Source organism: Populus trichocarpa, chromosome 5 (genome assembly GCF_000002775.5).
Source record: "Populus trichocarpa isolate Nisqually-1 chromosome 5, P.trichocarpa_v4.1, whole genome shotgun sequence".
Classification (NCBI taxonomy): Eukaryota; Viridiplantae; Streptophyta; class Magnoliopsida; order Malpighiales; family Salicaceae; genus Populus; species Populus trichocarpa.
In genome coordinates, this window is record NC_037289.2 from 6253187 (window position 1) to 6266492 (window position 13306).

Consider the following 13306-nt stretch of genomic DNA (forward strand, 5'->3'; position numbering starts at 1 on the left):
AAAATAATTCTATTTATTGACGTGGCTCCCTATCATGATCAAGATAACAATCACAATCTTGTTTATAATCCTAATATATTTTACCATTATATGGGCCAAACAAGATTTAATAGTCTGTTGATATTAATTGTGTTACAAACAACAAATCTTTCTTCATACCTAAGACATGATAAATATCTTGAAGATGTACCTCATCAGAGTTATAATAAGGTGTAATTGTCATCTTACCAATATATAAGTTATTTGTAGTTTTGAGTTATTAGTTATCACCATCACATAAATTTTTTTGTGCCCTGTTAAATGTTGTGACTTTTGTTTATCATATATCATTTTCATAATTGATTTTATCTTTAATTATCATTGTCATTGCTAATTCTTCATCTTTTATGATAAATTATGATAAATGATGCTTTAACATCCCATTCATCTTCAATCTGCCTTTCTAAACTTGAAATAATATCTCTTTTTTTTTTTGTAGGCTTTTTGAACGAACAATCTCTCATCATATGACCACCAATAGCAGCATTGTTTTTTGTAGGTTTTTTGAACCAACAATCTCTCCTCATATGACCGCTATTCTCACATTTATAACATGTCTTCAAATCTTCTATCATTGCCATAATTCTTTGAAGCTCATCATTAATGAAAGCCTTCCTTTCTTGTCCTTGGATGTCCCAACTATGGATTCTATCCTTACAAGTATACCACTAATTGCTCTTGCCATTATTGGTGTTGAGTGCTTTCTCTTTACCCTTCAACAGGATCCTTACAAGTATACCACTAATTACTCTTGCCATTATTGGTGTAGAGTGCTTTCTCTTCACCCATCAACAAGATTCCCGCCATCTGTTTGGATATATTTTCTTGACCATCAAGTAGATTTTCAAACTCAACAAAATTGTGATATTAGAGTCTTAAACCATAACGATTATTCTTTTCATCATTATTTAACTAATAGATGCTTCAGGTTATAATTTAAATTTCTCGAGAAGTTTCAATATGATATCATTCTTCCTTGATAATCAAGAGGCTAGCAAGGGTGTGTTATGCCTCTTTTAATTTTGATGTTGTAGCATCCTGAATGTGCTCCGGCATATCTTCTTCAATTGTGGTCTTCAAGGTTCAAGGGAAACATTGTTTTACTAGCTTTCATCTTTCACTTGCGCAGGATAGATCTTAGCGTGTTGACCATGTATTGTCATTTTGATTGTTAAGCTTTTCGATCCCTTCAACAATCTAAAGATCTCCCATGTATGCTGCTGTAAAAATAAAGGAAAGAAAGAAAGCTAATGCTAGGTGTGACTGCTATTTTGGCTATTGGACGACCAAAAATTTTAATGTTGCTGTAATGTTTTATGCTGCTGCTGCTTTGTCTTGCGTCCAAGTTGTTGTGTTGCGAATTTGTTGCTGCTGGTCTTCTGCGTGTTGCTGCTAGAACTGGAGAACCATGGCTGCTGTGAACTACTGGACTGTTGTGGGAGGTCTACTGCTGCCACTTCTGAACACTACTATTGATTCTGATGTCAGGAACGTGATCTACAATTGGATCGTCCTGAGAGATCTATTGTTGCTACTGGTATTCTTCCAAGAAACAAACAGATGATGTGTTTGTTTTACTGATGCTACAAGATTTTGTTGCTGCAAATTAAGAAGGATGATAGTGCGTGGGGTTATTCTCCTTCAAGCTGTTGCTGGCTTGTTTTTGAGAGGTCTGTCAAAGACACTACTGCTTCGTGAGCGCCTTGTTTTTTTCCTCCACAGCAGCTATTATTAGACTCACAAATCCTACACTTGTATCTTTATCCAACTAAGAAGAGAAGTAAAGGAATGCTTGGCAAATCATCAAAGCTTATACAGATCAGGGCATTTCATGACGAAAATCATGTTTTGCTTTTTTAGTGTTTCCAAAATAAACTATACCTAAACCGTATAGGGAAATGGATGCCAGGCATGTCATGTAGTCATACTTCACCCCTGCCATCACGTTCAAAATTCAGAAATTGAGTTTCAAATTCCCTATCATATTGAACTTGAGTTTCACTTTCAAGGCCAAACATTCTGCAGTGAAATCAACTTCAAAATTAACAAATTCATGAAAAAAATGTATTTTATTAGATGTTTCGGCATAGAAAGAGAGGCTTACTCAAAAAAAAAAAGCTCGCTACTCCAATAATATATTCAAAAGGTAAAGAGTGTTACAACAAAATTAGAAAAGAGAAGGACCGGTCTCCTTTATCATACAAGTCCTTAAGGCCAAGCCAGCTGGTCTACACAAAACCTAGGCTCCTGCACTTGATCTTCAATCCCTGACTCATACTTGTTGCTATCCTTTGGCAATGGTTTCTGATTAGCAGTGGAAGACATAGCAGCAGCACAAGAAGTGGTAAAGGAAGAAGAAGCTAACGTGGACACAAAAGCCCGGTTTGTGTTTTGAGGACGAACAAGTTGTGACAACAAAAGCACAAGAGAAGCCATGGAACAATAAGCAAAGATTTTTCTTTTTGGTAAGGAAACGAATTCTGGGAATGAAGGTTTCATGGGTTTGTCACGTATTTTATACAACGATGAAACAACGTAGCCCCCTGGTTTTGGCCAGTCGTAACAGGCGTGTCTCTGTTTTAAAAACCGGGTATGGTTTCTGTGGATGGTTTTGCTTTTTGCCTCCACTCAAGGCTTTGAATAATGGGTCGGTTTCCAGTAAACCACAGAAGAAGTTTCTAATGTGTCCAAAACCATGGGCCTTCTAGTCCTCTGATAGTTGCTGTTTTGGAGTTTCGCATCATTGCTTGTGTCAGGTTCGCATTCACAGGTTCAGGGTCGAGCTGACACATAAGGCAATCTGCTTGGCCCAATAGTTGCCTTCGATTCGGGCAACAACGATGAAGTTTTAAGGAAAAATGGGTCTAACATGAAAAACTAGAGCAGGGTTGACCTAAATGGGATGGTTTGTCATCTTTAAAAGGCGTTTAATTACTATATGTAGAGATAAAAGTGATCTAACATAGAAGCCGAGATCCAATAAAAGATGGAGATGAAGTTGCTTTTGGTTATGTGTATAAATTAGAATAAATTTCTTTATATTTTGTTTTGTAATATTTAAAATAATAAATAATATCATTATTTTTTACTTTAGCTTATAACAAGCATTATTATTATTATTATTGAACTAACTTCAAATGAAAATTTCTTCACTCATCAAAATCATGTTAAAAAAATTATAATCATCATAAAAAAAAGATAATTCACTGTAAAAAAATGAAATTATAATTTATTCAGTCATTAAATTATTTCTTGAAATATTTTAATAATAAAATTAAACTAGCATAAATTTAAAATATAAAATAGTTGAAAATGAAAGATAATAATTTCTTCACAAATGCATATTTTTGTTATCTTTCAATCCCCACCTCTTCATCATTAAATCTAATTATTTTAATAGCATGATCAGTTTTTATTATATCAATTTCTCTATATTATATGTGTTTTGATTATTATATCAATTTCTCAATAATAATATTCATTATCTTTCATAATATTAAAAAAACTCACTCATTGGATAAAAACAAATTCTTCTTATAATTTTTAATCTAAATTCTTCTTTAATTAATTGATTTTACTCAATTCATAAAAAAACTAATTTACTAATAGACTCATTTTTTAATTATTATAAATTATTAAATTGTATAAAATAATTTATTTATTATTTATTGTTTTGATTTTTTTCATATCGATATTATGAAATAAAAAAATCAATTTTTTAATGCAATTACATTCTTAATAAATATTTTTTTTAAATATATATATGAAAATGAATACAAAAAAAAGAAACCCAGACACTTGGGCTTGAATATTGCCCCATTGTCTAGGCTGGAAAAAATTAACACACGAGTCATTCATCATTTTCATTGTGTTTTTCCGTCTCTCCTTGATTTATGGATTTCATTATCGGGTTTTAATCAACTTATCAATCATCTATGAAAATATTAATGTTTGGCATTATTTTTCATAATTTAATGATCGATGGTGTTGAATTAGGTTTTCTAAAAAAAATGTAGAAAACCACGAGAAAAATTGTTTCTATACGAACCTCTAATTAGTTATAGGCTGTAACGTTGTAATTGTTCGTTTATTTACTCAGAGAAAGTATGAACTCCCATCAACAATCAATCAAAAAAGGTCACAAAAAGAAAGAAAGAAAGAAAAGAGAAAAGGAGAAAGAAAGAGTATCTGCTTAGGGAACTGATGAACATGGAAGCAAGCAATTTACCATCACAGCTTGCTTCCTATGACCTATGTTGCAAAGGGTAAAGACAATCGAGCAGAGTGAAACCTAGCAAGTGGTGGCTTGTTCATCACAGCTGGCCTACTTCCCACATGCCTCACTGTGGAGCTTGCTACTCTTTGTCCCTCTTCAGGCACACATTTCACCGGATGTGGCCCTACACTAACCGCCTTCTCGCACCGACAACTCATCAACAACGCTCCATTCCCTCCTCTGTTCTTCCCACCGCCGCTATTCTTTTCATCCTCGCGGCCACGCATCATTGCCGTTTCATCAACTTCTGATGCACTGACTGAGAAGTTAGTAACACTTCCTCTGTCAAACCCTTCTGCTGTTGTCACACTCCAGTCTATGCTAGCCTCGCTTGGCGCATAACATTCTGTTGGTGCAATTGATGGTGTTCTAGGTTCATCAAGACTTCGTCTACAATACAAATCCCCTCCATTTGTTGCAGCTAATCGCCTTGTGTTAAAGCTAGGAGCATCATCAAGGGAATCGCGATGATTAGGATACATTGCATATGATGTTGTCTGAGTTGAGAAACTCTCAATCTCGAACAAGTCTGAACTTGCATCACTTGCCATATCGTCGTCCATGACTGTGAAGCTTTGACGTCGCTGAAGATCAGAAGTTGACTTTGTTGGAATAGGACCTTCAGCTGGCCGAAAAACTTCCAACGACTCGCGCGGTGGATCCTCAAGAGGAGGGTTATATGTAGTTGATGGCAACACCAGTTTCATGGGAGGTGGGGTTTGGCTCAGTATAGGAAAACTGAACCCAGCAGTAGTATCAGTACTAAATGGTCTTGCCGAGGCCACTACACGTTGGTGGCTTAAGCCTGAAGGAAATCGGCTGTTGTCTGCCAAGATTCGATGAGTATTAGGAATCGCATCACGCCTTTCGAGCTTGCCATCTGCCGACATTCTATGAGAACTGGGGATTACTTCACGTCTTTCGAGCCAGTCCGGTGTAGCCGAACTTTTTTCAATAGGATTTTCTACAGGGGTAGGAATCTGAATCTGCTTTTTGAGATCCACAGAGAGTCCTTTAGTGTGACTTATCCGTGATAGGGTTCTTGGTTCTGATAGCTTTTCCTCGATTTGAACAGATTTCTTACCTGAACATGGACATTTTCTCCTAAGAAGCCATTTTGTACCAGACCCTTTTCTCTTGTCATCATTTCGAGGTGGGTTTCGCATAGAGACAGCGATAGCACCTGGTGGATTAGACAATAAACCAGCCTGGCTATTCCAACTAGCTTCAGATGAAGCGGTTGGTGTTGCGTGGAAAGAACGAGCTCTATAATTCCTGCCATATCCATCAACCGAAGACGAGGCAGACGACAATCTAGGAAGCGAAGAGAAATCATATCGCTCGGATACGCGTTCAAGTTTAGCATTAACTGGAGAAACTCTCCTGCTCAATTTGGTGTCACCGCCACTTTCATTGAAGTACTTCTGTGCATCGAAAATGCTTATCTCAGAATCATCAACTTGAGTAATCTGTTCTGGCATCGGTCTGAGATAGGAAGAAAAGGATGCATCTCTAACAGTTGATTTCTGTGGATAAGAAATGCAAGGATGAGTAGATTCAATGATGCCAAAAATGGGCTGCGGAGCTATGTTTCCTGCAGTAATAGTTTTCATCACTTTCGATCTTTCCATACTAAAATTCACACGCTTTCAAGCAATATTCAGATCCAAAAGCACAGAAAAGTATGGGAGAGAAACAGAAATAATGATAGCACGGGCTGCCTCTGAAATTCCCTTAGTTCTACTATATGTAGAGAGAAACAACACCTACTTTGTCCACAACATGAATCAATGATGAAGCAGTAAAATGTTTCCACCTGTTCTTAAGTTACAAACGTACATTCCATCTACCCTTCTACAGGGGAGGGGGTATAATAAAATAGTGGTCTCCACACCCTCTTATGGAGCATTGCACCCGGTCCCACCCAACATATCTACAAAGTCTCTACATCCACGCCTATATCTAGCCGAAGCTCTAGAGACTCCACGCGGCATGAGAATCAGTCATAGATTCAGCACCAATCCTTGCCTATGACGATGCTCTAGCCTTAATACTTTCTTAAAAGAAAAAAAAACATGCATATGGAAAAAACATAAACATGTTTGGATTACCAAACGCTACCAGCAACGAGAACATTAACCGTCTTGACCATAACCCAAGCAGTTACTACAATCTTTTACGACAAAGGCCAGCCTATCTAGTCATCTACCAAGCACAAAATGTACAAAAACAAAAGGCATATCATGTTAGATTGAAGGTTTATCATGCCCTACATACACGGCTACCAAAATCAATCAACGTCTCTAGGGATTGGGTTTGAACCACAAGGACAGTGTGCAATAATGTCATCATAATGTCTTCCATCAACCCTTCTTCCTAAATGTCAAATAAACCTGACCCTCCACAGTTCATATCCACATTCCTCTACCGCTGGTGTCTACTGTCACTTGTGGAAATTGCCTCCAAGACCAGCAACAATAACTCCACCAAATGATCTAGTGTCCACATGATAAGAGAGACATAATTTACAGACACGCATACAAAAGAAGCAACGAAGAGGGGTGGTTTAACTATAATACTATAGGACAGAAATTGTTTTGGAAGTTTATTCAACCAGGGATTGTCCCAAATCTTTGTCTGTTTATCTAATCACTTCTTCATTTAACTGGGAAAGAAAAATGGATTCTTCCCCTGATTTGTAACTAGAAACTTCTCTTTTCTAAGATGCAATGGCTTTGAATTTAAAATGTCTGTCTTGATATTGTTTTGTTTCAGTACAATTAACTTCTCTTTTTCATTTCAACAGTTAAGAGGATGCCGTTTAGGGTCGGCTTTTAAAACTAAATCCTTTCTTAATCGAGGTCTTAACTTTGCAAATTCGAGTCCTAAACCTCATTTATTTGAGGGATTTAGTTTCTCTGGATGTAGAAGGAAAATCAAAACAAAAGGGGTCCATTGGTCAATCCATTGTTAAGGACCTTCGCTGTTGAGGTATTAGTGGGTGTATTCATGTCTCACTTTAGGGTTGCAAACAAGGTTGAACCTGAACTCACTTCTTTACTAAAGGAGCCAAACTTGAACATGGATTCTCATGTTAAACATGCCTAGACTTCGTACGGGATTGATTAGGGAACCAGGCTCGAGTTAATAAGAAATTTAAGGATATATGATAGAATGATCCCAAGTTCTGCACATATTGAGCCCTGTAATCAAGTGATTACAACCGAGTCACAATCTCTTTCAATCCAACATCAATTAGTTTAATGAAACAAAAAAAAACAAACAAAAAGAATAAAAGAAGCTGAGGCATGATCCAGATAACTGCACAACCAAGAAACAATGCTCCTACTGAGCATATAATTATTATTTATACACAAATTGTTGCATTAGGTTCTTGATTAGGTCAGATAAAGCAAAATTAACTTCGCAATTCCAATACATCACTTGTGGTCTTGTGGAACAGTCAAGATTCTGTTCTGAGATTGTCTGTTATAAATATTACTTTTTAAAATGCTTTTTATTTAGAGATATATTAAAATAATATTTTTTATTTTATTTTTACATTAACAAATTAAAAGAGTCCAAAGACACAAAAAAAAGAAGTAATTGAAGCTAACAAAAAATACTCAAAAAAATTTGAAAAGCACATCCAACACGGCGTAAGTTGCAAGTGTGAGGAGTTGAAATTTGGCCCCACTAAGGCAAAATATACATAGATCCAATAAAAGCTCTTGGACCACAACCTTTCTATTAGGCAAGCAGGATTAGTTAGAAGTTCAGCACATTAGTAAATTTCAAATAGATCAAAAAAGAAAGAAATCAATACAGTATGAAGCATTCATTTTTTGCCAGACAGAGAAAATCTGTGGAGAACTGGTCAATAAGGGAAATTAAACTAATGGCAAAGCAAAGTCATAAAAGTCATAACACACCATCTGAAATAAAAGATTCATTAAACAGATCAGCATGCCTTCAAATTATTGAACTGCGAGGATACCTCAATGACCTCCCTATTAACAAGATTGGATATTATCATCACTAACTTCATATTATTTTCAGCGTAATTGGTTAATCCAAGGTTGGTCTCATTTGAATTGAGAAAACTTCTCCTCACTCCTCAATGAGAAAGAAAAAAAATTGGTGAGCACTTACGTCACCTCTAATGCAGTTTTACAGAGCAGTACCTTTACACAACGCTGGAAATTCAACAACCTAACAAAAAGGGTGCAGAGATTCTGAAAATCTTAAGTTGTAGGAGCCAACTGCCTCAGTTTTGCCTGTAAGATTGCCCCTGCTTCATCTGCTACAGTCTTCTTTTTAGTTGCAAGCTGTAATTTAAGCATTTCAAATTTAGCAATCCCATCACTGAATGACTAGCAAGTAGCAGCGATGGTGATATCAAACCATTGAAAAAGATTGAAGCCTCAATTTCAAAGAAGAAAAGAAAATGCATTCTAAACCCTTGAATTAGTATTATTATGTTTAACTTGATGGACTACTTTCTTCCCAGCATGCTTATTTTGACACGGGATTAATGACAATCAAAATTTCTGCAAGTGTGGTCCTAAATAGAAAACTTGCCAGCTCTCCAATCTTATGCAAAATGCAACAGTGGCCAAATGCTGGTATGGTTTGGTGTCAGAAGACCAGTATACAGGGAGTTCGAATTCATTCCAATTTAAATCACATGACCGCAGCACAATCCTTCAAAATTGCTGCAATTCTTGTAAGTTGGGACATGAACTGACATTATAGAAGGGACATGAAGAAACATGGAGAAACCAGGAGTAGAAAGGTGCAACTAAATATGGTGAAAATGGATTTAAGCTGACAAATACTTTGGGAAAAGACTGGCAGGCAATTAGCATTGCATGGTTCAATCAACAGTTATGATGCGCTATGCAGGTATAGCACCATACCAACAATCAGTAAAGCACCCTATCAAACTGCTAAAAAGCAGTTCCTTCTAAAAGACTACTGCACTCCCCAAACACAATTAGCATCAAAAGAACAGGTTTAAAGAAACCAAATTAAGTGCCCAGTGCTACTATTTCCAAATGTGAACAATTCCGCAACATCCTTAACACAAAGATTGATTGAAAACATACCTCAATAAGCTGATCAAAATTAGACTTCAACAAGTTAATCTTGCGCTCGCAATAATCTTTCCCTTCATTCATTGTTTTCTGTTAACAAAACCAACAGGCAACCAATCAGTGAAGTTAAAACAATCCAATCCGATGCTAAACCACTAAAAAAAAAAGCAGCAAGCTGTAACCAACTAACCTCAACAAAATATCCAGTTCCAATATCAACAAGAACTTTATCAGCATCATCAAGTGTACCAGGTACATAAAGTGAAGCAGTTAATGGCACCAACATCTTCTTTCCTAATATTTCAAAAAAAAAAACCCACAACCCAAACCCACAAAAACAAATCATAAAGATTCAATCTTTGACTTATAAAACAAACAAAGATCCAAAGACCTCGAAGCTTTAAGTGAAAAGGAAATAAAGGGTTTACCTTGGGGACGGAGAGAGAGGTCATGAAGTGAAGTGGCGGTGATTTCAAGACGACCAGTGGCTGTCTTGATGTTGTTAAGGCTGTCTTGTAAGAGATTGACTTCAAGATCTGTTTGTTCTTTTAATGCTTTTAGTTGTTCTACACTCATTTTCTCCATCTCAGATGCTCTCAACACCGCTGGACTGGTAGCTCCTCCTTTGGATGATGCCATGGTGATGGTTGTTGCCTCCAATGTTTCTCCTGTTGCTTACTCCTTGTTGTGGTGATGCCACTTGTCCCTTGAGGCCCAGTTTTGACGGGGCCCAATTTAATATAATAACACAAATTTTTATTTGAAAAACAGTAGTCAGGTGCCCCTATAGCTCAGTGGTACAGCGTCAGTATTGTAAACTGAAGGTCTGTAGTTCGATCCTGCATGGGGGCATTGAGTATTTAGAAAGAGTTTTGTAGTTGTTGTTTTTAAAAATTTATTTATCTTACAAATATATTAAAATAATATTTTTTATTTTTTAAAAATAATAATTTTAAACAAAAAAATTTAAACTTATGAAAAACAAAATTTCAAACGCGTTCCCAGACAGCTCCTAAATTTTCCAGAAACAAAGACAATGAAAATGGAGAAGACAAAAAAGAATAACATTGCATTTGGTGGTGTTTTATAAGACACTGTAATTGTATTTGTATATTGATTAATGGTGGACAAGACAATAAAAAAATATTTTATCATTAATATGTATTATTCTCAAACTTACATATTTAAAAAAATAAAAAAAAAATTACTTTAGTTTATATTGTGTTGAAATTAATAATGGTATAATAACTCTAATTATAAAACTCAGATTGACCTGATTGTTCAACCCGAGACCCTACTGCTTTGGGTTTTGGACATGTTTAGATTTAAGAAAAAAATAGAGAAAAATTTAGCATGGCTTGACCGGATCAAAAACTTAGGTCGACCTATGATTTGGTTGACCTAGGATAAAAACTCAAATAAAACTCAGTCTTTTATTTCGAGAATATAATCTTTGATCAAAATAACATTATTTTGATCATTTTTAAAAGAATTTTTTTTAGTTAACCCGAGTTGACCCTCGTGACCCGTGACTTGTTCCAGATTGGGTTTTAAAACTATGATCATAATTATTTTTATTATTGCATGCCTTAGTTGAACAATTCTAAAATTAAGAGCTTTTTACATGGATATTTTAGAGATAAAATATAATAAATATTGTCCCTGAATACATGTTTTTTTTGCACTTATTGTTTTGAAAGTATAAAAATCTACTCCAAAATTATCCTAAAGACATATTTATTTTTATATTACAAATATAAAAATAAATATTTATCTCTTTAATCAAACATAATAATTATGAAGATCATAATACAATAATTTTTTATTTTTTTATTATTTAAAATCAGTTAAATCCTTCTTGATAATAAAGAATTGCAAATTGAGAATCCAATTGTTTCCCCTTGATTATTTATTTTCTATCTTAGAAAAGAATAAACGGGTTTTTAAATAGAGTTTGTATTTACTTAAAGATTTTTTCTAAGAATTCCAATCTAACTAATTGTTGCCTTTTTTAATTTGATAAAATAATAAATAGATTTTTTTTATCCAAATGCTTTTTTATTTAAAAAATAAATAGAGTTTGTGTATAAATAGGAAACTTAATTATGTTTTTTTTATTGTAGAAAAGAATAAACAGGTTTTGTAATAGAGTTTGTATTTAACTGAAATTTTTTAATTTAATTAAAAATCAATTAAATATGTTTTCATAAAAAAAACACTTACAAATTAATAAAAACATTTTTTTTATAAAATGTGTATACCAATAGAAAATGGCATAGATGTATTTTATCTACCACATTCATATTGCATACAAACATAATTTTATTTTACATGAACGAACAAAATATTTTCTTTTAAAGAGTCTATTTAATAACATTATAGATCAATATATATACCAACACAACAAGATTTTCCAACATCATTATTCCCTACGAACTTTTATCCTCTTACATTTTTACATGTAAGTTGAGCAACCATAGAATTCTAACATGCTAAAGTATTTTCTTAAAAGAAGAAAAAAAGACTTTTTATATATGTTAGGTATAAAACAAAAGGTGAGGAATTCTAATTTACGGCCTATTTTAAGTTAGTAAATTGCTATATATTTTGTAAATTTTATCAAAAGTTCCAGAATAAATGTGAAATTTATGATGGGAATTTCAAGGGAAATATTACCTTCCTTTAGAGATTTGTTTTTTGTTATAATCTCCAAGCCAACAATTGCTTATGTATAAAATTATACATATCTCTCATTGTTTATTTTTACTCCTTTTTTTTTATATTTGTTTATGTAATTATACATATTTCATTGTTGTTTTATATATATATATATATATATATATATATATATATATATATATATATATATATAATTCCAACTATAAAATTTATAGGTTTGTATAATCCATTTACATTCATAGTCACATTTAGTTGAGCCAAACATATCCTATTTTGTTCTATGAGTTGTTCACTTGTCTTTTCCATCTCAGCAACCATCTATTTTTGAACTCTTTTCAGCAAACTCTCGTCAAATTCATGTGATGAATAACTTCAACTAGAATCTGGCATGCCTAAAGTTGAAACCGTATGGTTTATCCTATGTTCTTAGATAGATACCGTAGGCAAACCAAAAACTCGATTTCTATCAAGTCCATCACTTACAACAATCTTTAACCATATTTGAGGATCATGAGGAGGGTGGGTGGAACCATATTTATCAACCATATTGATGTTATGTCTCTCTTATAAAACAAAAAAAATTATAATTCAAAATTCAATTACATTTTATATTATTGATGCTAATAAACAATCTTAACATCTTAAACCAATGCTAACTATCGAAACACTTATAATGAACAATTTCATTTTTTTATCGACAAACTTTGTTCTCCTTTTTTTCCTTATCTCTATTCTCTATATGAGTTTCATATAACTCTATTAGAGTCAGTTCTCATCCAAGTTGATTTTCCTATAAATTAAATAGTTTGTTAAAAGTCTCACTAATAAACATGTAATTAAAACTTCAAGAAAAGAAATAAAATATATAACAATGAGCTCTAACTAGGCGTTTTGCATGGTGGATAAATAGAATTTCTCCCTCGGTGTGTTTGCTTATCGAACCATGAGTTTTTTTATTTCTATTTTGTGCATCGGATCTTGAGCATTTTGTAAAATTTTCTGAAACTACAAATTCAAAATACGTTACTCAATCATGATCTATGATATACTTTGGTTTATATCTTTTTTACCTTTCCATGTCATCTGACTCGTCCTTCTTAATTATTTATTTGTGAGCATCATACAAATATTTATTATAAATAAATTATGTAAGAAAATAAATGAATATAAGTTTACAATAATATAACATTAATTGATTTAAATTTACCTAGTCACA

General features: G+C 33.7%; 2 protein-coding genes and 1 non-coding gene across 3 annotated transcripts; 1 reads left to right on the plus strand and 2 right to left on the minus strand.

Moving 5' to 3' along the window:
- Positions 1 to 4112: 4112 nt before the first annotated feature.
- On the minus strand, positions 4113 to 8099 carry LOC7456298 (protein PHYTOCHROME KINASE SUBSTRATE 4). Its single transcript, XM_002310604.4, has one exon. The coding sequence runs from the start codon at positions 5944 to 5946 to the stop codon at positions 4291 to 4293; it is 1656 nt and encodes a 551-aa protein (XP_002310640.3). The 5' UTR covers positions 5947 to 8099; the 3' UTR covers positions 4113 to 4290.
- Positions 8100 to 8251: 152 nt separating this feature from the next.
- Positions 8252 to 10120, minus strand: LOC127903879 (prefoldin subunit 5). Its single transcript, XM_052453371.1, has 4 exons — positions 9840 to 10120; positions 9602 to 9705; positions 9424 to 9501; positions 8252 to 8643 (listed from the first exon to the last, which is right to left on the minus strand). Exons 1-4 carry the CDS (start codon positions 10048 to 10050, stop codon positions 8560 to 8562), a joined length of 477 nt encoding a protein of 158 aa, XP_052309331.1. The 5' UTR covers positions 10051 to 10120; the 3' UTR covers positions 8252 to 8559.
- A 71-nt stretch (positions 10121 to 10191) lies between these two features.
- Positions 10192 to 10263, plus strand: TRNAT-UGU (transfer RNA threonine (anticodon UGU)). Its single transcript has one exon. It is a non-coding gene; the product is annotated as a tRNA-Thr (tRNA).
- The last annotated feature ends 3043 nt before the right edge of the window (positions 10264 to 13306 follow it).

What these genes read in the sequence shown, in the direction of transcription:
- LOC7456298 (XM_002310604.4), bottom strand. Translation starts at nt 5,946, where the DNA reads ATGGAAAGATCGAAAGTGATGAAAACTATTACTGCAGGAAACATAGCT.
- LOC127903879 (XM_052453371.1), bottom strand. Translation starts at nt 10,050, where the DNA reads ATGGCATCATCCAAAGGAGGAGCTACCAGTCCAGCGGTGTTGAGAGCA. An exon ending in CCTCTCTCTCCGTCCCCAAG is followed by an intron (nt 9,706 to 9,839) that starts GTAAACCCTTTA and finishes TTGAAATATTAG; the next exon opens with GAAAGAAGATGTTGGTGCCA. An exon ending in GAACTGGATATTTTGTTGAG is followed by an intron (nt 9,502 to 9,601) that starts GTTAGTTGGTTA and finishes TTTTGTTAACAG; the next exon opens with AAAACAATGAATGAAGGGAA.